General features: G+C 36.7%; 2 protein-coding genes across 2 annotated transcripts; both read right to left on the bottom strand.

Annotated features, from left to right (window-relative positions):
- Nucleotides 1-334: 334 nt before the first annotated feature.
- LOC146138280 (coadhesin-like) lies at nucleotides 335-13,007 on the bottom strand. The gene is made up of 16 exons (XM_083393650.1): nucleotides 12,929-13,007; nucleotides 11,962-12,060; nucleotides 11,339-11,459; nucleotides 11,027-11,182; nucleotides 10,656-10,748; nucleotides 9,032-9,166; nucleotides 8,451-8,574; nucleotides 8,036-8,202; nucleotides 7,068-7,232; nucleotides 5,634-5,789; nucleotides 5,014-5,202; nucleotides 4,509-4,647; nucleotides 3,994-4,154; nucleotides 3,224-3,387; nucleotides 1,857-2,004; nucleotides 335-689 (listed from the first exon to the last, which is right to left on the bottom strand). Exons 3-16 carry the CDS (start codon nucleotides 11,343-11,345, stop codon nucleotides 493-495), a joined length of 2,001 nt encoding a protein of 666 aa, XP_083249776.1. The 5' UTR covers nucleotides 11,346-11,459; nucleotides 11,962-12,060; nucleotides 12,929-13,007; the 3' UTR covers nucleotides 335-492.
- Nucleotides 13,008-14,331: 1,324 nt separating this feature from the next.
- On the bottom strand, nucleotides 14,332-21,270 carry LOC146138279 (retinoic acid receptor RXR-alpha-like). Its single transcript, XM_083394556.1, has 10 exons — nucleotides 21,156-21,270; nucleotides 20,889-21,022; nucleotides 20,313-20,420; nucleotides 19,741-19,876; nucleotides 18,461-18,520; nucleotides 17,668-17,687; nucleotides 17,158-17,275; nucleotides 16,160-16,294; nucleotides 14,726-14,825; nucleotides 14,332-14,479 (listed from the first exon to the last, which is right to left on the bottom strand). The coding sequence occupies exons 1-10, from the start codon at nucleotides 21,268-21,270 to the stop codon at nucleotides 14,332-14,334; spliced, it is 1,074 nt and encodes a 357-aa protein (XP_083250682.1).
- Nucleotides 21,271-24,248: the final 2,978 nt, after the last annotated feature.

Genomic DNA, 24,248 nt, shown 5'->3' with positions numbered 1-24,248 from the left:
GGCGAAAGTTTAATCGAATATACTCTAAAGAACAAAACTTAACTATCAGACATTTTAAGCTGATATACACCTGGTTTGCAATACAATGGCATAAGATTCTTGCAACGACAAAACTTCGTTACTTCTTGGGGTTAAGCAATAATAAATTAAAAAACAACCTTTTAGCTTGGGACATTTCATTGTTTCAAATGGCCAAAAAATACAATCTCGACCAAAGCACGACAATAATTATCGTAATCAAGTGCGAAACCCAATGGAAAACGATCAGTTTCTAAAACGATATATAAGGATGTGATTTCACTACAATTTACTACGATATAGATGATAAGGAAAACCGATGTTGAAGGCCGTTATATATTATGCTACATGCAATGAGAATGTTGTGACACGCAATGCAATTTTATTTGTCGTGGATAAAAGCTAAGTACGTGAACAAACTTGCGACTTTTGACGCGTTTATGGCGTAATTAGACGCCCTGTGAAATTAAGTCTTCATACCAACACACAGATGGGAATGGGACCGCTCCAGACCCCGTACTGCTCGCGTTGGTTGCGGCACGTTACCGAAGGGCCGTTTATGCGCCTATATTCCGGCTGGCAGTCGAATGTGCACACGCTGTTTTCTAGGTTCCCGTTGGAACAAGTCATGGTCCCGTGGTCGGACGGAATCAGGGTCTCGCAAGTGACGCCTGCAAACGAGAAACATATAAACATAGTATAGGCAAAATAAGGGCGGAGTAGACAATGTAAGGTTAACAACACACCGACGCCAGGAGAATACTACTAAAAGATAAGGAGTGTCACACGTTTATTTGTTACTTTTTATTCATAAAAAAAGGTCCTTGGCTTTGTATATTAGCCCATCTGTTGTCGTTTCAGGTATATTTTGTGGGTGTGCCGACGACTGTTTCAAACTCTGTAATATGTTCAAATACAATAAACCTATATATATATATATATATATGTCATCTAAAAAAAAATCGAAAGAAGCGTCTTTCTGATTTCGGTGCTGTCATTCGTTAGCAAACAACAACCGTCGGTGAAATTGTTTAAATCTAGACGCACCTTAATACTTAGTGTAGGACGTATCTATCTATACCAGCCTTTCTTAACCTGGGGTTAATTTCGTCGTTTAAGGAGGTAAATGAGCTATCAATCAAAATATCCGCATCAGTTGGCAGGACAGAAAATTGTGCCAGCTGTAGGTATGGTAGGAAGCCTACTTTCCTAGTTCAAATTAACTACTAATTCAAAGCTAGCTCCGTAGTCGTAGCCTAGTGATTCTTTATTGTCTAGTATCGGTAACGTTATGCTTCGCTAATTGATAATTTTTTTAGTTTATTGGTAACATCCTTATATCTCTTAGTTACATCATTGTTACGTCATTTGCTGCTTGAAATAATCAGCTTTTCGGCATTCACGGCATAGATTTAGGTAACGTATCTGCGAGCAGCGTGTATTAAGTTTAGTTTAAATATTCTGGTTCCGTTTTTCTATGCGAATTGATACGAATCTCTGCATTGCTTACTGTCAAATCTAAAGCATGTTGAATCTGATATTCGTTTTGTATTATCTACTACTTTACAATTAAGGCATAAAACAACTCGTTGCCAAAGTAAGGAAAGCCGCCGCATTAAATATAACTGATGAAATTTTTAATAAATGAGCACTATTTAAATATGATATGTTGAGGGTAAATCTGACATTCATTTTTGTTAAAAGGGTAAAACATACAAAAAAGGTTAAGAACCCCTGATATACTATAGTTTGAAAGATTTCGAAATTGTATACCTACCCCAAAATACATTTTAGCTATTTCCAAACTAGAAATACCTGAAATGGAAGATAAACCTTACTTGTTGAACATAAGTCTCGCACAACTTCGGCCGCAAGTAGACGGTCGAGCGCCGCAAATCCGTCCGAAAGTAAAACCGGTTCAGTTGGCCGAGCAATGTCGATCATTTGCTGTTTGACAACATTTGCCCCAACGCCAACACCTAGAATCTGTAACAACAAGCCAGGTTCATGTCAAACAATATTTTCTATGTGTGAAAATATTATAAGCTATATGCAACGCAGAAATAAACCGGCAAATTCAAAAACAAATGGCAAATAGCGCATTACTGTGGTATGGTTGCATCCAGGGGCGGGCAACTTCTCCAGTCGGCGGGCCTGATATGGGAAATGAAGTACTAGGCGGGCCGGATTCCTGATCGATATATTAATTGGACTGCCATAGTCTATATCAGGGGTGTTCAAATGATTTCTGCCATGATCCACCACAGTCATACCTAACAACATGATGATCCACCAAATGCGAATAGTAAACATATTAGACACGCTTTAATTTTATGGTGCTTTATTTATGTAAATGTACCCTACTACATATTGATAACTTTGGAAGAGTCAAAAGTGAAGTGTGCTACAGCACCAAGATTTCAGTGAGAAAAAGGATGAGTTGGTTTAGACCAGGGGTCGGCAACCTTTTTCTAGTCGTGGGCCAACACCAAACTCAGAAAGCACAAAAATTTAACTGAGAATTGTGTTATTAAAATGTTAGAACAACTTTTAATCAGGCGGACCTCGGATCTTTTTTTTTTCACGTAAAGCGTGTTTAATTACATTTAAGGAGGCAGTAAAGCGTTGGCGTAAAGCGCGAAAAAGGGCGTTTGTTTGGTTTAAAATTCGAGCACAAACGTCGTCATTCATACTCCCAATTAAAAGTGTAATAAAACTACTTTAAAGAAACGCGATAACTTTAATAGTTAACCTTGTTTAGTGTTTGTTAACCTTTTTAAGTCAGTGCGCACGTGGCGAGCGAAGCGAACGCGATTTTTACGTATACCGGCATTTCTTTTAAATTTGTTGCAAGTTTTATTACATTACCGAAAATAAAAAATTAAAAAATATATATATAACGGAGAGTTGCTCTTCCAGCAAAATCAAAACGTGAACAATTTGGACGCAGTAAGATCATTCGCGCGAAGCGGGGCGCATCCGGCCCGCGGGCCGTGGGTTGCCGACCTCTGTTTTAGACTTCAGGTCTTACAATAGCATCGAATTGGGGCTTTCTGTCGCTTACTGATATCCTCAAACGCTTACAAAGTTTAGCATTTGGGAGTCTCGTTCTATGCTTGATATTTTACAAAGGGCCACTCAAAATCCCATCGCGGGCCGGACGAAAGGAATAAAAATGATAAAAGTAACAAATTTCGACACATACCTTTACACCTCTGCTCCTCAAAGCATTGCTAGGTTGAAGTACATCGTCCGTCGAATTACCGTCCGTAATCACAACCAAACTGTTGGGCACGTCAGGCCTGTCTCCATTAGCAGCAGATAATAGTACATTATCGGCATATTGCAATGCTGCTCCTGTATTTGTAGCTAAAATAAACTTTTATTATATTGTATGTTTTGCCGTCGATTTCCACATTGTACGCAAACGCGGTAATCAGTCTTGAAGCCCTTGAAGAATGGCTATGTTATTCCTATATGTTTCAAATTAACTATTCACGGAGGAGACTTTAAACTAGATTGGTAAAAGCTAATAGGCCTACGTTTTAAAAATGCAAAATTCATTACTACTATTTCTCTTTGCTAAGTGAATCACATGCGCACTGTCGGTGTCCGTATAATAGTCATATGAAAAATGATTCTGTTACACATTTTTAAAAATTTTTTATAGTTCGTAAACTACATGACCTAAACTTAAACACATACTTTGATCAGGGTATGTTTATTTGCATATTTACAGAAGATCTTCGAATCTTCTAACGAATAAAATTATATACGTCAAAAACAATTCTCGCTAGTTAATTGACAACACGACTCTAAATTCTTCTCTGTAAGATAAAAATATATCTTGTCATCACAGGAACATACACTTTAATAATACTCCCCTACTATCACAGACCGCTAAGCCTGAAAGTTTTAGTATATCTGCTATAAATGCACTGATAGCTGCCATGTAGTTATCGTGGAATATCTTACAGTCTGTGTCGAGGTATCGAAGTCGAAGAACTGCCGCCTGTAATGCCGACTTGTCGTTGGCGTATTGAGTGAAGAAAATGTGTTGTCCGCTCAATGCCGGGTTGCTGTCGCCAAATGTGATCACCGCTATTCGAGTAGCGTCGTTTCGCATTTTAAATGCGCTGCGATTTTATGACATATTACGATACCATTTTTTTTAGTATTTTTTTGCTGCTTTTTAATTTCAAATGCAGTTAAACTTCAAGGGACCGATTTAGGAAATTTATTAGACCAATAATTTTATTAAAAAACTGGGAAAAAGTTTACATATTTTCTTAAACGTATAATAATAAGCAACTATTTAGGCTTTTGTCATAAACACTTTAAAGCAAAAGAATAAAAAAAGAAGCAAAAAAAGACAAAATAGTTTTATTTTTGGCTTATTCGAGCAATGGCAGCGACAATTATGTTGATTTGTCCGTATAACTAATTAAGTTGGGGATGGGAAAGCGCTAGTATAAGCTTTTCATAGAAACCCGATAACGTTGTTGACAAAGTCAAGAATCCTCTCCCAATTTGAAACTGCTTTGAACTGACTTTCGAGGTTGACTGATGCCGATGAGTCCAGAACGAAAACAACGTCCGACAATACTTCCGGCTTGCATGGCGCAATCTCTGTTGGATTTAATTGGATAAAATTTAGTACGTTTAAAAAGTTTGTATAAGACGCCTTTTGTTATGCTATGAGAAAGCATAATTATAATACGCTACAATGTGTTTCAAAATCTATAGTACCAATTAAAAATTTTAATATATTCAAGAGCTAATATAAGCACAAAATGTAAGTGTGGTATTACCTGAATAAAGAGACAAAAACATCATACCAATTACAGAATCTTGCGACATAAGCCAATTATAAAATTGTTATAAATTTGCCCTTAAAACTCATCTCCATTCGTTGTTTAAAACGTGGTTTCTCCAACATGTATATAGGAGTACTGAAAAAACGAGTAAACCTTATGTGTAGCCTATATCTCATACCAGCGACGCATGTCGGGAGTTTGTTGTTCCAATTCGCCATCCCATCGCGTACTTCGCAAACTGTGCTGTTTGGCTGACCCCGGTTCAGAGAGTAGCCCAAATTGCAACCGAAAGAGCATTCGCTTCCAACGTGTTGACCGTCGGTGCACGCGTATCGACCGTTTGCTATTGGTGGAAGTTCCTTGCACACTATACGGGTTTAACAGGAGGTATTTAATCAGAAGTAAACTAATCGTTTTAATTTTTTAAATTAGTATATTCTAGCATGGCATCTTGGCAAAAAAGCATGAATTAATAACAGTGTTATTAACAAATCTTTTTAACAGACATAGATCCAATTGATTTGTAAGTCACCACACAAAACTTCATTAAATATGGGTTATAGGCTTTTTATTTAACATGTATTGTACAGAAATTGGAGATTATATTATCATAATTCAACAAAAAGATGAGGATATTTACTATAAATTAGGTCAAGTCATTTACAGCACTACAGCACTGGTAATCAATCATCTTAAATCAGTCATTTGTGCACAAGACTTATCCTTAAGTTTATCGATACTACTAATTTCAGTGACTACAGCACTGGTAATATCTCACCTACAGCATGACTAGTTTACCTGGACAAACGTCCGAATTGCATCTTTCATTTTCTTCATCGGGTAATGGGCATCCGCTGTCACCAGGATTGCCATTTAAACACTCTCTATTTCTGAATTGGGTTCCCCCAGCACATGACGCTGAGCAAGAGCTCCACTTACTCCAAGGCGTCCATTCTAAATTTATGCGTCACATAGTATACCTTATTTATCTACTTGTAATATATGTTAGAAATACTATGTAGATTTTTAAGTTAAGAGAAGTATGATCTGATTTCTTTGTACACTATACTGTAGGTCTGGTACTGTGCTGAATGTATCACTGCGACCCCGTTTATAAAGCGTAAAAATATCAAATACTTAAAGTAAACGATTAGCAGTTTTTGTGGCATTGTTTTATTCCAATCACCGATTATTTTGATATGCATGGCTGAATCAAACACATCTTTGTAGTGCATATTGTACGAGAAGTGGGAAGGGATACTAAATTTTTGGCCTTAAAATGGGCTTCCAAACAGTCACTAGATATAGAATTTTTTATGGTCTTGTAAGTTTTACGTAACGGAAATACGTCTAGCGTGACGTCACAATGCAACTTAAAGAGGGCATTTTGTTGCCTGTCAAATTCAGTGCGAATGTGCAATTAAAAACAAGATTAAAAGTAGGCCTACATCGATTGATTACGGCGAATTGAGAAGTCAAACAATTCGCGCGTGAAATTTTGCATTCATTATTATATTGTTTCGGCACGTTGTTCATACAGACAACCTGTGTCTCGATTATCTTGGTAAATTTACACTGAAAAAATAAAATAAATAGGGCTAAATTTTCTCGCTATTTTGTTTTGACTTCTTAATTTGTCGTACAATTTACACTCCTAGTATTAAACTACTTTGAAAACACAAAATAAGATGTATAAAGAAACAATATGTACAGTACAATTATCTATTATTTCACAGGTAGTATAATATTATGTGGGATTCTTATGGTCGGGACACAACACCTCCTATACTAGCATATTAATACTGTACTATACTTAATGCACAAGCAATCAACCCAGGCACTGGACCAATTGCACGCTATAGTGACGTAACAATTATATTTATATTGTTGGCAAAACGGACCTATCACAATAAACTTATATCCGTAAAATGTTGGCTGTTCAAAACGCGGGACATTTTAGTTACTATAATCGGGACGACGGGACAAAGACCTATTTTAAACGGGACTGTCCCGCCTGAAATCAGGTATAGGAACAGTTTATATAAACACGACTAAATGAAAATAAAATAAAAAAATTCACTAGTTATATCAATAGGTAAAGTTTTTGCTCAAACCCAAGAGATAGACAGAGTTTGCGGTGCATTTGATTAACATAAAAGGTTTTCCATGGGAATCTAAGATATCGCAGAGTAAGCCGAAATTTGGCCAAGCCAAGCCAAAAATTCAACTTACCTATGCAAAGTCCACGATCGCACGCTCTCCTCTCTGTATCGGATCCTTTGCAACCACTAGCGCCTTTCTGACCCACGACGCACAATCTCTTTCTTGTACTTTCGCCTTTACCGCACGTCACAGAGCATCCGGGAGACCATGGACCCCATGAGGCCCATTCGATAACTATATGAGCAACACAATTGTTTAAGATCAAAGTACTGGTAAAGCCATCTCCCGCCTTGGCCAAATATATTTCTATTAAGAAACAAGAATCAATTTTAAGCTGGTTATGAACAACAATCGCCTTTGGAAACATAAAGAAAAACGAAACGTTAATTTGTTTTATATTGTTTGTCAATACATATGGGAATCTTTAAAATTTTGCAAGAGCTTATATACCATATTTCTTACGATACCTATATAAGCTTATCGCGGTCAGCACTTCTAACCAGGGCTGCGGAGCCGAAGTCGCATTTGGGCTTCTACGGAGTCGGTTTGTTTTGCTGGAGTCGGACTCGGGACTCGAGTATAACTACGCGACGTGCGCAAGCGCAGTACGCATTTTTGAAACTGATATTGCCGCAACATATAAATTGTAAAGGTGGAATAGAATATTTTTTAACCCTGTATTGTGGGTGGATAAATTATATGACACCCCTATAAGTAAATGGCTGTACCTTAACTACGTTACGTTAATGGGTACAATACAGGATGTAGAGTCGGACTCGACAAGATCGCACATTTGGCCGGAATCGGACCCGGGACTCGGGAGTCGGACTCGACTTTACTTTTTATGGCGGATTTGAACTCGGTTTATTTTAACCGACTACGCAGCCCTACTTGTTTGTAACTGCATTGTAGCATTATAATCCTGAATTTTGTGCTCATTTGTGTGCTTGAGATTTAAATAGCTTTAAAAAACATGTATTTTTTCGCATTGTCTCAACCACAGGTACTGTGTTATTTTAATTGCATGAAGGTAATACTTTTGCACACTGGTGGAGTAGATGGAATCCATCTTGGAGTTGTGACACGGGGTTCAACGATGGTTATCTTGTCGTTTCGCGGAAAAGCTTCGGGTCCTTGGCCTTGTTGTCGTAAGCATCGCAGATATTTGGAACCAACCAATTGGTACCCGTGATCGCAAGAAAACCTAAAGCGAAATTCAGGGTTGAAAGTAGAATAATTTTCTTACAGGAACGACGAAAAATGTTTTTACTGGAACCCATGGCAATTATAGACAGACCGTTTTGGCTTACCTTCACAACTGACGTAATTATAGATGACCTGATCTGCTTTAAAACCAATATATTTTGGTGATAATATTTAGTAAACTAGAATAGACTGAAAAGTTCTGTAAATTATTTTGGCATTGCACTATACAGTTGAATTTCGACTTACGTGCAGTTGCTGTGTTCGTTGTTGGCGTCGCTGCAAGAAACATCACCGTGTTCCGGTTGAGTTTGAGGCGGACAATCATTCGCAACACATTGTGGAACCTCACCAATCCAATGCCCTCCAGCGCCTATAAAGCACATTTTGAAAGTTTTGCGCCCCCCCCTACTTTCCTTTGTTCTTAGGTATTCTATTGACATGTTCAGGTGAGAGTTTATGTAAATTTATGTTAGAATAGTATTTATGTTGTTGGGTGTACGTTTGTATGCCATTATTCTAAATATATTTTGTGTTAAAGCACAAATTATGAGAAATTAAAATCGTACAGTTAAAGGCAGTGTGGTGATACCAAAATAAGAATAGGCTTGACTACTAAACTAAACTGACAATTCTAAAGAAAAATACAGCTTCTCGCAAACGGTATAAGATCTTCCAATGATTAGAATATTAGAATCTAATCCATATCAACGCATCGTAATTCTATACCGAATATAAAAACAAACCGTTAAAATATTTTTGTTGTTTTGTGATTTAAATACATTTGTCTTGTGAACATCTTTCTCATATCAAAACCAGTTTACCCTTACCACATCGAATTGGATTGCCGTGATTAGGATGATATCCGCTAGGACACAATTTTAGACATTCGCTGCCAACAAGATTGGAATCTGTGCATTCAAGTGGTGGATGAACATGTATCATCGACGGGTCGCAAGTGTTCGCTGTAAAGATAGACATATTGGGGATCGAACTATTTTACTCTTTTTTTCAAGGTATGTGATTTATCATAAACATTATGCCTTTTGAAGCGGTGTTGCATACCGAAGAAGGACATGAAATACGCAAAACGTAAAAAAGGTCATCTATTGACAAAAAGATCATCTATTATCCACAAGTTCAACAGTAAGAACAATGAATGTAAAGCATGTCAGTCAGGACCAGGCGCGAACCTAAGATTTTTGTTATGGGACATATGTTTTTTTTCATAAATGACGTCACAAAAAAACGCTTTACTGGTTTGGGGGGGGGGGCGTTTGAAGTGGGTGGAGGCCGCTCCTGGTCGGGCCAGTGGTTCTCAACCTTTGTCAGCGTTCCGAGCAAAAAATTTAAGCAGACCTTTTTTAAAAGAGTGCAGAGAAATATCGTGATCGAAATTTAACACAAATAAGGCGATGGGTTATTTGTTCTTTTCAATTTTAAAAACTTTCCCTTGCCATTTACTCTGAAACGTACTATTTTCTTCCTGAAGTAGGCGACCATTCTTCAAAAGGTATTTTGACATCGTGACATGTGTTATATGCAGGGTTGGAACAAGGATTTCGTTTGGAGATGGTCATGCAACTTTTAAGGGACGACGTCAGTTACATAATAACATTATTAAACAATTAGTCCTAAAAACACTTGCTATTCTCAAATAAACTCGTGCGCAAAACATTAGCAAAACTTTCAATATAAAGGATACGTGATGCATGAGCCACATAAAAGAGACTCGCATTTTGAGGGATATAATGGCATTTATTGAGTAATATAGTTAAACAAAAACTGCACTTAGTAGAGTTTGTGAATTATTACTGCAGCCTGCGCCCTGCAGGACATGTTTACCTTGCATGGCGGTTTGGGCTGAATTAAATAGAAGTCCCTAAAACCGACAAAAACATTAACGACAGAAAACAATTGGCGCAAAGCGCTACGAAATTAAAAAATATATATAGTTTAGCGGGCTTGGCCTGGTGTCCCCCTGGATCAGCCCCTTGGTATGTGCTCCTTAGTTCATTTCGATCAAACACGAAAGCATTGCCGTTTATAGATGTGTTGTGATGTCATGGTTTTATGTTATATTTATTGGAGCGTTTTATTAACTACGTCATGCGAACTCAAAATGTGTAACAGAATTGTTGACTTTTTACCAACAAGCTTTTAAGTTAATTTTTAAGGGAAATAGATTATTGATTTAAGCATAGCAGATAATCAAGTATTTTACCAAAGGTAATGGTTGATATGTCGAATTTAACTTTAAGCCGCCATAAAGATCATTAAAAGCCACTCTCAGAGCCGCGGTTGAGAACCATACTGGCAGGACCATATTTCACATTGTAATGGATGATAAAAATTATCCCAAAAGCTTTGTAAATGAAAACATCAAGCGTTTACTGAAACCGTCATTGTTTTATTAAATAACGGATAATGCGCACAGTGGTACACTATACTCACGTTCACATCTTGGAATGCTGTGAGACCATCTGAACTTGTTTGATCGTTCGCTAAATCGACATCTGAGTTCGTCATACCCAACAAGTTTGTAACCTATATATTTTTATAATAAAATGTAAATTAAACAATTAAAAATGGGTCTATAAACAGGAAAAGTGACCTGAATAAAGTTTACTTTTTATTCTAGCAAGTACTTTTTAGTCTTACGTTTAAAAATAACGAAAAATTTGTATTTCATGATAATAAAATAGCAATGCCTATTTGCGTCACACCATTCGTAGAAAGTTTTAAAAGTACAAAATGTAAAAACTTAAAACGTTGTTAGAAAATGTAAAATGTCATAACTGAAGTTAAAAACCGTATTAGCATACCTTCATCACAGCTAAAATGGCACGAAGTGTCACATCTGTTCATTTCACGATTCGACACAGGCTGGCCGTTGCTAAAACATTCAAAAATGAGCGGCCTTCGTATAAGATGAACATAATTCCAGCACCTTGGGCTGTGACGATGACACAGCCTCCGCGCTGGAAATAAAATGTACTTAAATACAAACATTACATTTTTATAATACGCTATATCAAAAGAAAGCCGGTTTAACGAACCAGGCACTTTTATGCATTTAGACTATAATGGTACGTTAGCCGTAACTATCAAATGCAGAGGCTGGATTTATATTATACTTGGCATGGGATTATGTCGTGGCGTCGTTCCTTTGCAAACTGGTTTTAGCTGCTGGTTACAACGGTCTCTTGAACAGCAACACCTGCAAACTGAAGTCTGCCCACCAGGGATGCATCCAGGCTGAAAACGAAGAGAAAGAAATAGGCATAATGATATCAAGGAACATCATCCAAAAGTTATATTTTGTAGTTAAAACTTCGTTTGGTTGTGAGATACAAGTTTATTATTATTTTACCTTAATGTTTTCTAAAATTGCACAAAACTTTTATGTCGCTCGAAAATGCGATTTTGTTGTTTTGTGTCTCATGAAAAACATGCCTGTCTAAGTAATATAAAGCAATAGGGAGTGAGCGTGGGCATTTTAATCGGTTTGCAAATGTAATAATAAGAACTTCGGGTCATACATAAAACAATATTCGAACTTTCGGTGATGCAAACTATATACCTTTTTAGACTGGTTAATTCATGTTGCTGACAACTTTGTTCTATTTGAGTCAGATTATGTGCTTTAGTAAGAATACTCGTCTAATCAAGTGCCGAGTTTGACGTGCGCTTGCGCAGCAGCACGTTGATGTTTTTTATGACAGAAAAGTGATGTATTTCCTAACTATAATCTACGAACCTGTGATGCATCGTTAACACAGGCTTGGGTTTGTTTACATCCCGTTGAAATACTTTCCAATCTCGACCGTCGGGTGCGCACCTCAGTATGACAGCTTTGCTGCAAAATAGCAAACCTTTTAAGTTTAAAGTTTCTTAATTTAAGAGCATAATGATTGATGCCACAGGCATTCCACTCGCATTAAATAAATTAGCTTTATACAACATTCGTTTCCTTGGTAACAACTAACGCACATGATTGTATGTATTCGAGTAAATAATGCGAGTTTGTTTTGTTAAATTTCGATAAATAATTAATTAAAATACACGCGATTTAATTAAGTAAGTTCATTGTTCAATGTTAAGATGCTCAAATTACACAATATGATAACTCACGTACATAACAAAACACACAAAAATACTTTCACTACTAATTACAATCCAACTTTATATTGTTACTTGAAGTTTTGTTCATCGTTTAAACCTGACAGATATAAAAAAAAATCGTTCGTCGGGCTTGCCATATTCCGTGTTTGCACACAAATAAAAATGTTCATATTACAGTTGACTTACCATATACGTCTCGATTTTACAGTCCCGATTTTGAGGACTTTTTTCCGTCCATATTCAACCAAAATGTCGGGTTTTTAGTAAGACAACATTTTCAATACGTTACACCAATATAGGTTTGTTGTATTTGGTCTGTCTTAACTTGTTGAAAAGCGATACCTGATTTGCGTTTTATTCCTTGCGTTAAACATGAACGTATGTATAACGTCACTTTAGCGAGTAATTGGTCCAGATATTGTTTGCTCTAAACACGCTATGACGTATTTGCTAACGTCATACTTAAACAACCACAAAAATGATGGATTTGGTGACTGATTGGAAACGTCCTGATTTTAAGCCAAAATAGTTGGTAACCCTATATTAAAGGCTACCAGTCATACTGTCAAACGATCAATTGTTTCAACATGTAAATTACAAACCTCGTTTCGTGCACAAAGCTCCCACGACCCTTCAGACTTGCATTGCGTGATACTTGCCGACTGACATTTCCAACATTTTAGAGCTATGAATAACCGAGCGTTGTTTAACTATACTCATATAGATTTCATTGACAAATTTCTCCGTTTATAGGCCTACCGAAAATAGAAAGTTTTGTCTCGAATCTCTTTCTATATAATCCTATTTTGATTATAGGTTACCCAAAATGTAGAATTTATCTAAAACGATATGTTTTTATATACTACGGTTGTCTTGTTAGGTGATGCAAACATTTACCACATGATGAACACATACAACTCAATGAGAAGGAAAGTCTATGCTCTACATAAGAATGCATCATACTTGGAAAAATCCAATTATTTTCAACGCTGTTCACTAAGAGTATAGTACAATTATAAAACCTAATTATAAGTTTCTAACTTGCCAGGGCTGAAACTATAATGTTTATTTTACCACAGTTCCTGGGGAACTTTTGGATGATAACAAAATATAAAAAAAAGAAAAGAAAAGGTAACAAGTATTGTGTTATCATGTTCCTAAACCAAACACACGTTGGACTGGTATTACTTCGTTTTTCGTTTTTACACTATTACGTACCTTGTGTCTGTACTACTGCAACAGCAAGAACAAAAACTACAACACGAAAACAATTCATTTTAAATTTCCGACAGTGGTTTCCCTTTTTATTTAAAAAAATACCTTTGCCTAAATTCTGTTAATTTGACAAATTTCAATTGTAAAACAAAATCCTCGGTTATTCCATATTGAAATCTCAGAGCTGTTTCAGAAAACATACAAAATAGCAGCATTATTTTTCTGTTTACACTCTAATGAAGTAGCATAATTTTCAGTAACACGTCTGTATTATTAGAAAATGTATTCATTTTCTTTCTTGACTTTCTAGCCTTCCACGTTATTGCAATACAGAAAACGTTGCAATTGTAAAACATATTGCTTCCTGGACGATTTAAGGGCAGGTTGACTTGACTAGAAATGCCTTAAAACGAACAGATCGTCGCATACACAGGCTGACCACAAGGTTTTTGTTTAGTAATAACCCCTTTGTTAAAAGAGCTATATTTGAGACATATCCCTTACAAATATAAACATTGAAATAAAAACATTCAAAAAATTTGAAACTATTTTACGGTGTATTTATTTTGTTTTTAGCAACAATTTTAGTAATCGGAGTAGAAATATTTCAGCTACTATACTTTCACTCTCAGATAACATGATAATAGCTTAAGTACAGCACGACTAATTTCCATCGACATATTGTATAACATCATTTTATTAGCAAAATAAAACTCTGGTGCTATCTCAACCACAGCGCCGTTCTAACACGCGAATTCCGAAAAGCCTATAGGCGCCATTCGGAAACAATTTACAAATCGCGTTGCAAATTCGAATGAACGCTTTCCACAAAACTCTTGGCGAATCCCGGGTTTGCTGAGTGGTCGCCGAACAGTTGCTCCACATCTACTTGTCGCAAATGTCGCAAGCTGTCAATCAACGAGTTAATTTGTGTTTCCCTGCAAAGCAACGAGCAAAGGTCTTAAAACACTGGAATACATTTCGCTTTTAACATTACGCGACAATGCATTTTACCACTTATTATTACTTTATTGGCTTAGTTCAAATATTCGTATAGTAGTGGTTGAAATATTTAAGGTTTATTCAAGAAACTTTCCAGTTTCAGGTTTTCGTTACTTGAACAATACATTTTATGCTTTTCTATTCGTTTTATGTTCGTTTGAAATTAAAATCGAGCGTCCTACCTTGCCATTAACTCGCTCGGATCGCTGACTGCAACCTTTAGAGAGGAGTGAAACCTATTCCAAATACTTGATCTTTCTTTGGTGTAGCTCGTTCCCGGTCCTAAAAATCATTTTGGGTCAATTTAGGTATTTTTGGTTTTTGACCTACACTTTATTGCCCTGGTAAGTGAATTTTAAATTTAGAACAGTGAATTACAAACTGTTTTATTTCCCGCCATAAATGCTTATTAAAAAACGCTTTGTTACTCATCACATGTTGCAAAGTTTAATCACGTTTTTGTTGTTATTCTACAGAATAAACAATTTATATCAGGATGGGATTTGAATATGTTGAGACATTTAGACTTTAGAGTATGAAAAGCGTGAAACCATACAAGGCAATGGTATGACGCAGGGGTCGGCAACCTAAGGTCCGCGGGCCGCCCGCCGATGTAATTCATCCGGCCCGCCGCTTCTTTAACAAATTAGACCCTATTTCACTTACTTTTTGACTATTTTAACTATATAAGTGCGAAGAATTTTCGCACTTCGCGCGAATGATCTTTCTACGTCCGGTTTGTTTACGTTTTGATGCTGTTTGTTTCTACTAGATCAGCACTTCTTTACCGTTGCGCGGTGGACAGCTGCCAAAGTGCGTCACGGAAAAACGGAAAACGTATTTCACAATATTGGACATATCTTTTTTTAAATTTTTTTATTTTTTATTTTCGGCAATGTAATAAAAACTTGCGAGAAATTAAAAGAAATACCGGTATACCAAAAAAAATCGCGCTCGCTTCGCTCGCTAGTTCTGCCTTCACTTACAAACGTTTACAAACGCTGACCTAGCTTAACCTTAAATGTTATCGCGTTCCCCAAAGTAGTGTTATTACACTTTTCATTAGTTGTATGGATGACAACGTGTGAACTCGAATTTTGAACCAAACAAACGCCTTTTTTCGCGCTTTGCGCCAACACTTTACAGTCTCCTCAAATTTAAATAAACACGTTTTAAGTGCAAAAACGATCCGGGGCCCGCCTGATGCACAGTTGTTCTAAAATGCTAATAACACAATTCTTAGTGATCATTTTGTGCGGCCCGCAGAGACCTTTGTGAATTTGGTTTTGGCCCGCGACTATAGAAAAAGGTTGCCGACCCCTGGTATAACGTTATGGGAAATATGCTATGATTTTATTAGAACCAACAAAAAATATCACGTTTTGACTTGTTATCAACATTTATTTTGTAAAAGTACCTAAGATTCTCTTATAGAATAAAATACCTTAGGCTCGTGGAATTCGCAATCAGTTAGAAAACTGGCGTCAAACACAAAATCTTATGTAATACAAAACTGCAGAAAAAAGGTATAAAATAGAGATCTCCCATATTTATGGATGCTGCACATAGCCTCTGAACTGTCAATAAATTTGCGTAACATACTATTGTTGACTTACCCAGGAGGCAAACACCGAAGACTACGTCACGTTCTGTTAATTTCATCTCTACACTTCTCACTGCAATTAGTGACTTTTGTAGTCGCTGATTGGCGCCGTGGAGTCGAACGTTTATCCTTTCAAGAGATGGCGCCTCTAGATTTTAATATAGTTGTTGCAGATCAGTATAGATTATAGTCAAAAGTCCAATAGCAAACATTGATAATATTTTTTAACGTTTCAGCTTTAAAATGTTATCAGCATTAAGGTTTAGAAGACGTTTAAATAAATCTCAGTCAAACTGTAAGTACATTATATTATACTAAAAGTGTACCTGTAACATGTTCAAGATTCATCCTATATTAAAACGGAACTTGAACACTTCTTTGTTGTGTCGCTGTTTTAGCACCGTTATGCTTGCCCCTACTTGAAGTTATTGGTGCGGTTTGAATTTGACTTACGGCTATTATTAGGAGAGTTAGTGATAAAGTTAGGGATGGGATTGGGGTTTAGATTTTGTTCTGGCCAAGTAGGCCTAATTTCGATGGGTTTATGTCTACTTCCGATTTAGACGTTATTCCGACTTTTGGGTTTTAGCTCTATTTTTTTCAAACTGTATTGTTTTCCGACTGTAATATTGTTATAATTTCCATTTTATTGCTGGAGTCTGCCAACTATATTAATAGCATACTGGGAGAGTTTAGGAAGACATTATACGATCAGGATGCATTAGGCTATGCTTTTCTTTTTCGGGTGCAAAAAACAAGTCTGTGGTGTGTTATTCATCCAAGTTGGCAAAACGTATTTGACTAGATTACTCAATTACCAAAACAGGAGGTTTCCTCATATTAAAATCTTAGAAACTGTCTGAATCCCAAAGGATGATCGATTTGAGATCTTTCAGAATAAATCCAATTCATAATATTGGTATATCTCACGCGTCATCGACTCTTTGCGTAAACTTATATTTGTTTTGGGCTCCAGGATTTCGAAATTAAATGTACAAAGAAGTGTCTTACCTGGGTGACAAACCGCAAAAGAAATGGTCTGTAGTAAGTTCAAAAATTCTGATGCAGTTCCAGAATGACCCATGTCGACAACAACTAGCGATGGCCAGTTAGAGCGCAGAAGAGAAAGCTGAAACAAAATAGAAGCTTCTAAACCGCATTGAATGGGGAGCAGTTTTTAGGTTGATTGTTAGCTAGTTTACTTTAAATTTGCCTTCCTAATTTTGTCAGTTCAAAATATATATAGTGATCTAATCCGACAGAAAGCACTTTTATCTCAAAGGAACGCTTTTGGTCAATATAGACTTTGAAAGTCAAATTCGTTCGGCTGATCGCAAGACTGGAATAGTGGGAAATGCGAGAATTTTCGGTGTTTGAAAATACTGTTTTAGTAAAAGGTTGGGTGCCGTTTGAATATACTCCATAAAACTATAGTCTACCTAAGGTTTTGGCTAGGGATGTTCGATACTTGACAGTTTATTTCGATACCAATATGCTATTTCATTTCTAAGCACCATTTACCTGTTCAGATGCGGGCATCGCTGCAAAAGGCAATGTTTGACAACACCAATTTACAGCATTATACAGGGCCCGCAAGGCGGTCGTGCTCAACTTATTGCTGTTAATTAATTTGGTCAAAAGTTTAGAATTTGTTTCTGGTGAAGTTATCCGTGAACGGATATGATTGTTATTCGCACTTTGAAACCAATTGTTTGTCGATTGACTGAAATCCTTATGTTCGGTTTGAAATCTTGTTGCGGTTCTGCAAAGGGAATGATTTGATAAAATTTCTATTTTGTTACATCAAATTTCAAAACGATATACTCAGTGAATAAGTTATATATGATGTAATAGAAATTAATGTTATTTCAGTTCTTATTATTATTGTGTCAGCTCATATTTATTATTGTAGCTTAATATATTCTTGTCTTCTATTTTGTATTTTATTCTGATAGCTCATGTAGCTAAAAAAAAACTCTCATCAACAAAGTAGTTTAGGTGCAGTAACTAACAATCAAACATTTGAGTTTGAACGTTTATCAAACCTTTTATATGTTGAGGCAAGTGTATCCTTATAATCATTACTAAAATTGAAAATTCAACAAGAGCTAAAATTACCTTGGAATAGGCCAACTTGGAATGTTAGCGGTTTCCGAGGTATTTGCACTCCACGGAGCACCAACCGGTGCAAGCGTTTGCTGTTGTTGGGCAACTAAATGAGCAAAATGCCTTTGAAACAAGTCAACAAAAGTGTGTGCTGACGGCGAAACGATTGGCGCTAAGTCTTGTTTTGTTCTCTTTGCTATATTAGAACCTTCCAAAGACGACAACAGCTGCTGTTGGGCAAAACATAGATCCACTGGATGCTGTTGTCCTAATAAAAGCACAACAGTTAAAATCCAATAAAATTATAGCATTGTTTGTGTTACCTTAATCTAGTTTTACAAGTTGGTAGTACAGATTATACCTTGTTCTATTATATTGATCCTCATTATATTACTGTTAGCAATTGTTATATTTGATAGTGAATGGTTTTACGTTCGTACGCCACTACACTAATTTAGTATATGGGTTTAAACTTTACCGTTTGCCAGATTGTTGAAGGAAGCAAGGCATCTTATATATTCCGAAAGAGGAGAGCCACCGAAAAGCGGCGTTGTAGCGTCATTGTGCGGTTGAAAGAAATGCTTGTGCTTGGATGGCGAGATGTTTTGATAATTATGTTGAGTAGTTGTGTCAGGAGATTGTGTTCCACTTACAGAGGATCGTGGTGATGATCGATGGTTTATTCCTGCGTAATTTGATCTTGTAAGTTTTTCGGCTATTTGCGTATTTTTCAATGATGTATCACGTGATAGAAAATAACCCCTATGTATTTTAACTTGATTTAATTTGGAAATTCTGCACGAGCTTAGCAAACAGAGCACTATAATGGAAAACTGAAAATATTTAAGCGTAATATTAAGAACAATTTTTAATCGTATAATATTAGATTAGGATGCGCTGTGTCAATCTGCTCTTTGCCATTCATGAAAAATGATATGTATAAATCTGCAAATATTGCATATAAATGTTGAACTGCTTATTGCTTTTAATAAAACCTTCGTAAATTGCCCAACAATCCTATTCAGTAATAAAATGTAACAGCAGAAAAATACTCTAGCAAACCTAGTAATTCAGGTCAGACACAATAAACAGATCTTAAAAGATATATATATATATATATTTCTCCAATCAAGGCACCGTCAGTATATCTTATTCAAATAAAATTCTAAAAAAAATATATATATTTATCTTTCAAGATCTGTTTATTGTGTCTGACCTGAATTGCTAGCTTTGCTGTATTTTTTGCTGTTACTGATCAGGAATTAAGGTCGACATTTATCTTGCAAGGGTCAAGGTGATTTATATTATTAAAATGAAATAGGTATCACTTTTAAACATAAACATGCCTAAAAAAACGTATAATACTACCAACCCACTCGACACTACACTGCCGAAGTTTTGATTTAGCTTAAAATTTGTTTCTTTTTACAAACCAAATTTTCGGAACACTGTAGGATAATACGAGCATTGCGTTCAGCCAAAACGTACCTCCAATGCTGAGATTCATGCCGAGTGTTTCCATGGACCGTGTATTGCGATCTGCAGCAGAGTGGCGCCGTTGATCGAAATTGGGCGAGCTAACGTCGGCGTGGAAGCCACTGGTGTTTCGAGGTCCGCGCTCATGCTGCACGTATATAAAATGGCGGCGAAAATGTTACTTTTGTAAACCAAACTTACCTATGTTATAATATGTTTTGTTGCATTTACTAAATATGAAGGATATTTGTAGAACTATGGACGGCGTTGGTTTTACTGATATTAGAAAATCCGATTAAAATAGAGGTTCAGACATTAGCCCTGAACGTATTTTACTGTTAAAATAAAATGCGTCCCTGGTTCATTGAAACACACGTCGCAGAAAAGATCGAAAATCAAAGCTCTGTTGCTAAAGCTTTCGGGTTTATAAAGAAACAGCCCTTTATAATTATTTATAATAAACATAATTTCATATATGTAGTTTAGTGAAGAGTAAACTGATTTTAAAAAGACTAATATTTAAAAAAATATAGTTTATTGAAATATGTGGGAAGAATTACTGTATTGCTGTTATTTTTAATTACCTGAACCGCTTCTTTATTCATATTAACTGCTAGACATCGTTGCAGCCTACAGGCTCGACATTGGTTTCGATGTATTTTGTCCACCTTGCACTGGCCATCAACGTTACCCTGAAAACAGCGAGTTGTTTATTGAAATGAGAAAACATATTCAGACTGTTGGTGGACTTGGTAATAAACGTTGTTTAATAAATAAAAAAAGAGTTTAATAAAATAGTGCAACATGCCCTCTTTAGTTTTTTGGTTTTGCCTTTTAATCATGTTATTCCACCATTAAAAATGTGTTTGTCATTGTTCCACCATTAAAAATACCTTTGTCGTTATTTAAACATTCAAAATACCTTCATAAGAATCTCAAAGCCCATACAGAGGTATAGGTATCTTGTTAAAAGTTTCGAGTAACTCTTTGTTGAAAATGAATAAAGAGTTATTCGAAACGTTCAAAATGATACCTACTTCTGTATGGGCTTAGATATTATTATGACGTCGTACTACAACCTCCAACCATTTACTCCAAAAATACCTTTGTCTCACAAATTTTATATTAATGCGAAAAGGAACCAGCAAACTGATTTTTACCTTGCATAAGTATTTTCGGCTTTTTCTAATGCTCCGTTTGAAGAAGCCGCTACATCCGTCGCAAGCAAAAACCCCGTAATGCTTTCCAGAACTTCGGTCTCCGCACACACAACACAAGATGTCGAGAATTCGATCTAAAATTTGACAAAACGGTTTTAAAAAATATATAAGTAACTTGGCATGATAAAACCTTTAAATATTAAGTTTTTTTGAGATCACTGTGACCAGTATATTTTGTTTGGTGTACTTCGCATTTAACGTGCTTACTTTTTTTTCCTGTAACACTTTTGACAGGCATTTTTTTAACATCTTCCCTTGCGAAGTCCTTCCAATCACTATTGTTGCAGAAGCGCTCGTCATATTTGATCATCGCATCTCCCATTTCGGCAATTTTCTCACTCCTCCTATATCTGTTGATTTTATTTCTTCTTCTGAGGTGAACTCCTATTTTAGCTTTGAAACTTTCTCACACGCGTATTTAAGCTCAAGTAAAACTGTCAGGTTCCTCCTCGCTTTGATCTGGGCTCTCTGGATGCAGTTTGCAAAATGCTGGACCACTGCGGTTGATCTTGGAGAAGTGACCGCGAAATACTTGCTTTCGGGTATAAATAAGGGTTTCGGCGCGTGCAGGGCCTTTTTCTGGCTTGGACTTGGCACAACCCATTCTCTGCATCAGGGAAAATTAGCATCGACCAATCGCCTTTTGAAAAGCGGCTTTTCGCGTTCCCTAATCCGCCACTTATTCGCGACGCTTCGGCGCAGCGGCGTGTATAGTTGATTTCCACTGTAGCAACTTCTCGCCGGCACAACGCGACGCCGCTCAACGGGTGATTATAGCGAGCTGAGGCAATTTTTGAACGCCGCCACCGCGCAAATCGATGTAGGTGTACTTAAATCTTAGTTAAATTGGCCATTCCAACAGGTCCACATTGGTCGCCATATGCGACGGCCTTGCCCGCATACACCAAGGTCACTCATAGCCAAGGCGATCGTGCTTTGTCCTACTTGATTATCCTGTAAAATAAAAATGCGGAAGATAAGGAAATTTAATTTCCAAATGTGGTACGGGGATTCTAAAAATAATATTTTAAGGTTAAAAATTAAAAAAAAAGTTATATTTTCCAGCTTATAAGTAAGTTTTAAACAATAACAAATCTATTTAAAAAAATATTAAAGAAGAATAAAGTCAGAATCAAACGAATTTATTAGTTAAGCGGCCAACGAAATGTTTTGACAAAGTTGAGTTTATTTGATATATTTTTTTTTAGTTATTTAGTTAAATCTTTCAGTTAGTAATTGTTTTTTTTTCTACTGACAAAGTTTCTTACCCTCCAGTGTTGAGGTTATTGCAGGACGACCAACGTAGCTGAGGGATTATGCGACGTTCTTCCAATATGTGAGCATTAGGCCCAACGTGTCATCCGACAGGGAACACTTGATTTGATAATGCGGCACATTGGGCCGACACCGCCATTCATATACGGGCATTATGACGGATTGTCGGATAATCATCTGTCATTTTGATTTTGCTCGGCAGCGAAGTGCACGGTTGCGATGCGCCGTAATCGCAAACGACAAATCGAGCACCGGTGATTGGGCAATGAAGTGCCATAAAACGTCCGTTCCCATCAACAGGCCAGTGACGTTCCGCCACGATCTTCACCCTTGACAAGCTGTTATGGCCAAGTTGAGTCGCTGGCCGTGATCAGATTTAAACCTCAAATGCTGTGCTATAAAAATACGCGAGAACGGTGTTGTGTTCAACGGACAGGCCATTAAATTTGTCTAAGTTGTTCAAAATGATCAGAATTTTTTTTCGAATAACATAATCTGCCCGAATGGCTAAAACAAACGGTTTTTAGATACTGATGATGCTTTTAATAGCGAAATATATTTATCATATTATAACATCTAAACAAACCGATTTTTGGTTTACTAAGTTCTGTACTAAGTTCAATCTTTGTTTAAAATGATTAAGCCTAATGTGTTATTAAAGCGATTTTGTTATAAAATTTGCGATATCCCCGGAAATAGTGTGAATTTCATATTGGAATTCAGAAATAACTTTACCGCTTGTCTGTTCCCACAGTGATATTAAATCTCGAGTCAGTTGGCGATGGCGATTCGAAGCGGTCAAGCGCCTCTTGGAATCGGAAGAACTCATCTCGTTGCAAGCCGGAATTGGATTAAATCAGACGCGCGTCCAACTTGTTGCTTCGAGAAAGCGGCCCAACTGTAGTTTTCACCGAATTAGGCCTGGGACCCTGGAGAATAGCGATGTGTGACCTAATAACACCACTGATCGTTGATCTCATTAGGCGTGAAAGTTTAATCGTTTAACATGGAATTTTAACTCGACGTTTTGCGGTTTTTGAAGTGCACGCGACAAAAGGGACCCTATTTTTAGTTTTGAATATTTTCTGCAAAACGGTGCAATAGAGAATATCACGAACTAGGCAACTGTTACAAATATAGCGGGTGTGCATTTAAACGAAACGCTTGGACAAATAAATCAAAAATAGTGTTTAGTAAATTAAACTAGACGTTCTAGTTGATCACATATTTGCCTTTCAACTAAACGTCATTATTTGCTCCTTTTGAGGCCAATGTTTATTTGATTTTGTTTTTTTACCTGAATTCCCGACACAGAAGTGTATTATTGCTGTTTATATGAAGTTCGCAATAAAACCTCAATAGACATGTTACCTTGGTCATGTTTATCTTGCGAATAAGTTGGCAAGGTTGTCAGATATTTTACAACTGTTCATTAAGGTATCCACCGACTTTTTACAGAAAATGCAAGACTATATATACGTTTAAATGCTCTAATGGCACAAAAGGAGTGAAATCAATGTTTAACGCACGACGCTTCGGCATTTGGATGCAAGTTGCCCTTACATAAAAAGCAGCGCATTCCTGATCCGATAACGATCGCACATCGGAACAAATTTAAGGGGATTATTGTTTGGCGCGACTTTGCATGCCTGCCGAAATCGAGTGTGTTTGCTTACTGGCGCATTCAAATCGGCTTATAACGCCAGTTCCCACTTTTGCCCGACGTCAGTCAGCAACTGTTGCTTCGAAACCCGCGTCGCAATCAATTCCAGGATTATATACTCCGTCGTATTGTTCTGGATTGCAATACAGGGTAGGCGTGAAGGTTTTGGCAAAACGCATTCTTCACGGCCCGCTACTTCAATTGTTGTTATAGAATTAATAAATCATTCGGTATTTCTGCTGCACTATACGCAAAATTACCAAGTGTTTGGACATAAGGTTAATAAGCTTTCGTTTTCATCTATCTATACTCTAATTCGTCTATCTATACTTTAATTCGTCTATCTATACTCTAGGGCTGAC

This window comes from Ascidiella aspersa, chromosome 7, assembly GCF_963924565.1.
Source record: "Ascidiella aspersa chromosome 7, kaAscAspe10.2, whole genome shotgun sequence".
In the NCBI taxonomy this organism is placed as follows: Eukaryota; Metazoa; Chordata; class Ascidiacea; order Phlebobranchia; family Ascidiidae; genus Ascidiella; species Ascidiella aspersa.
The sequence above is the reverse complement of the archived record's forward strand: the minus strand, read 5'-3'. Positions and strand labels throughout refer to the sequence as shown.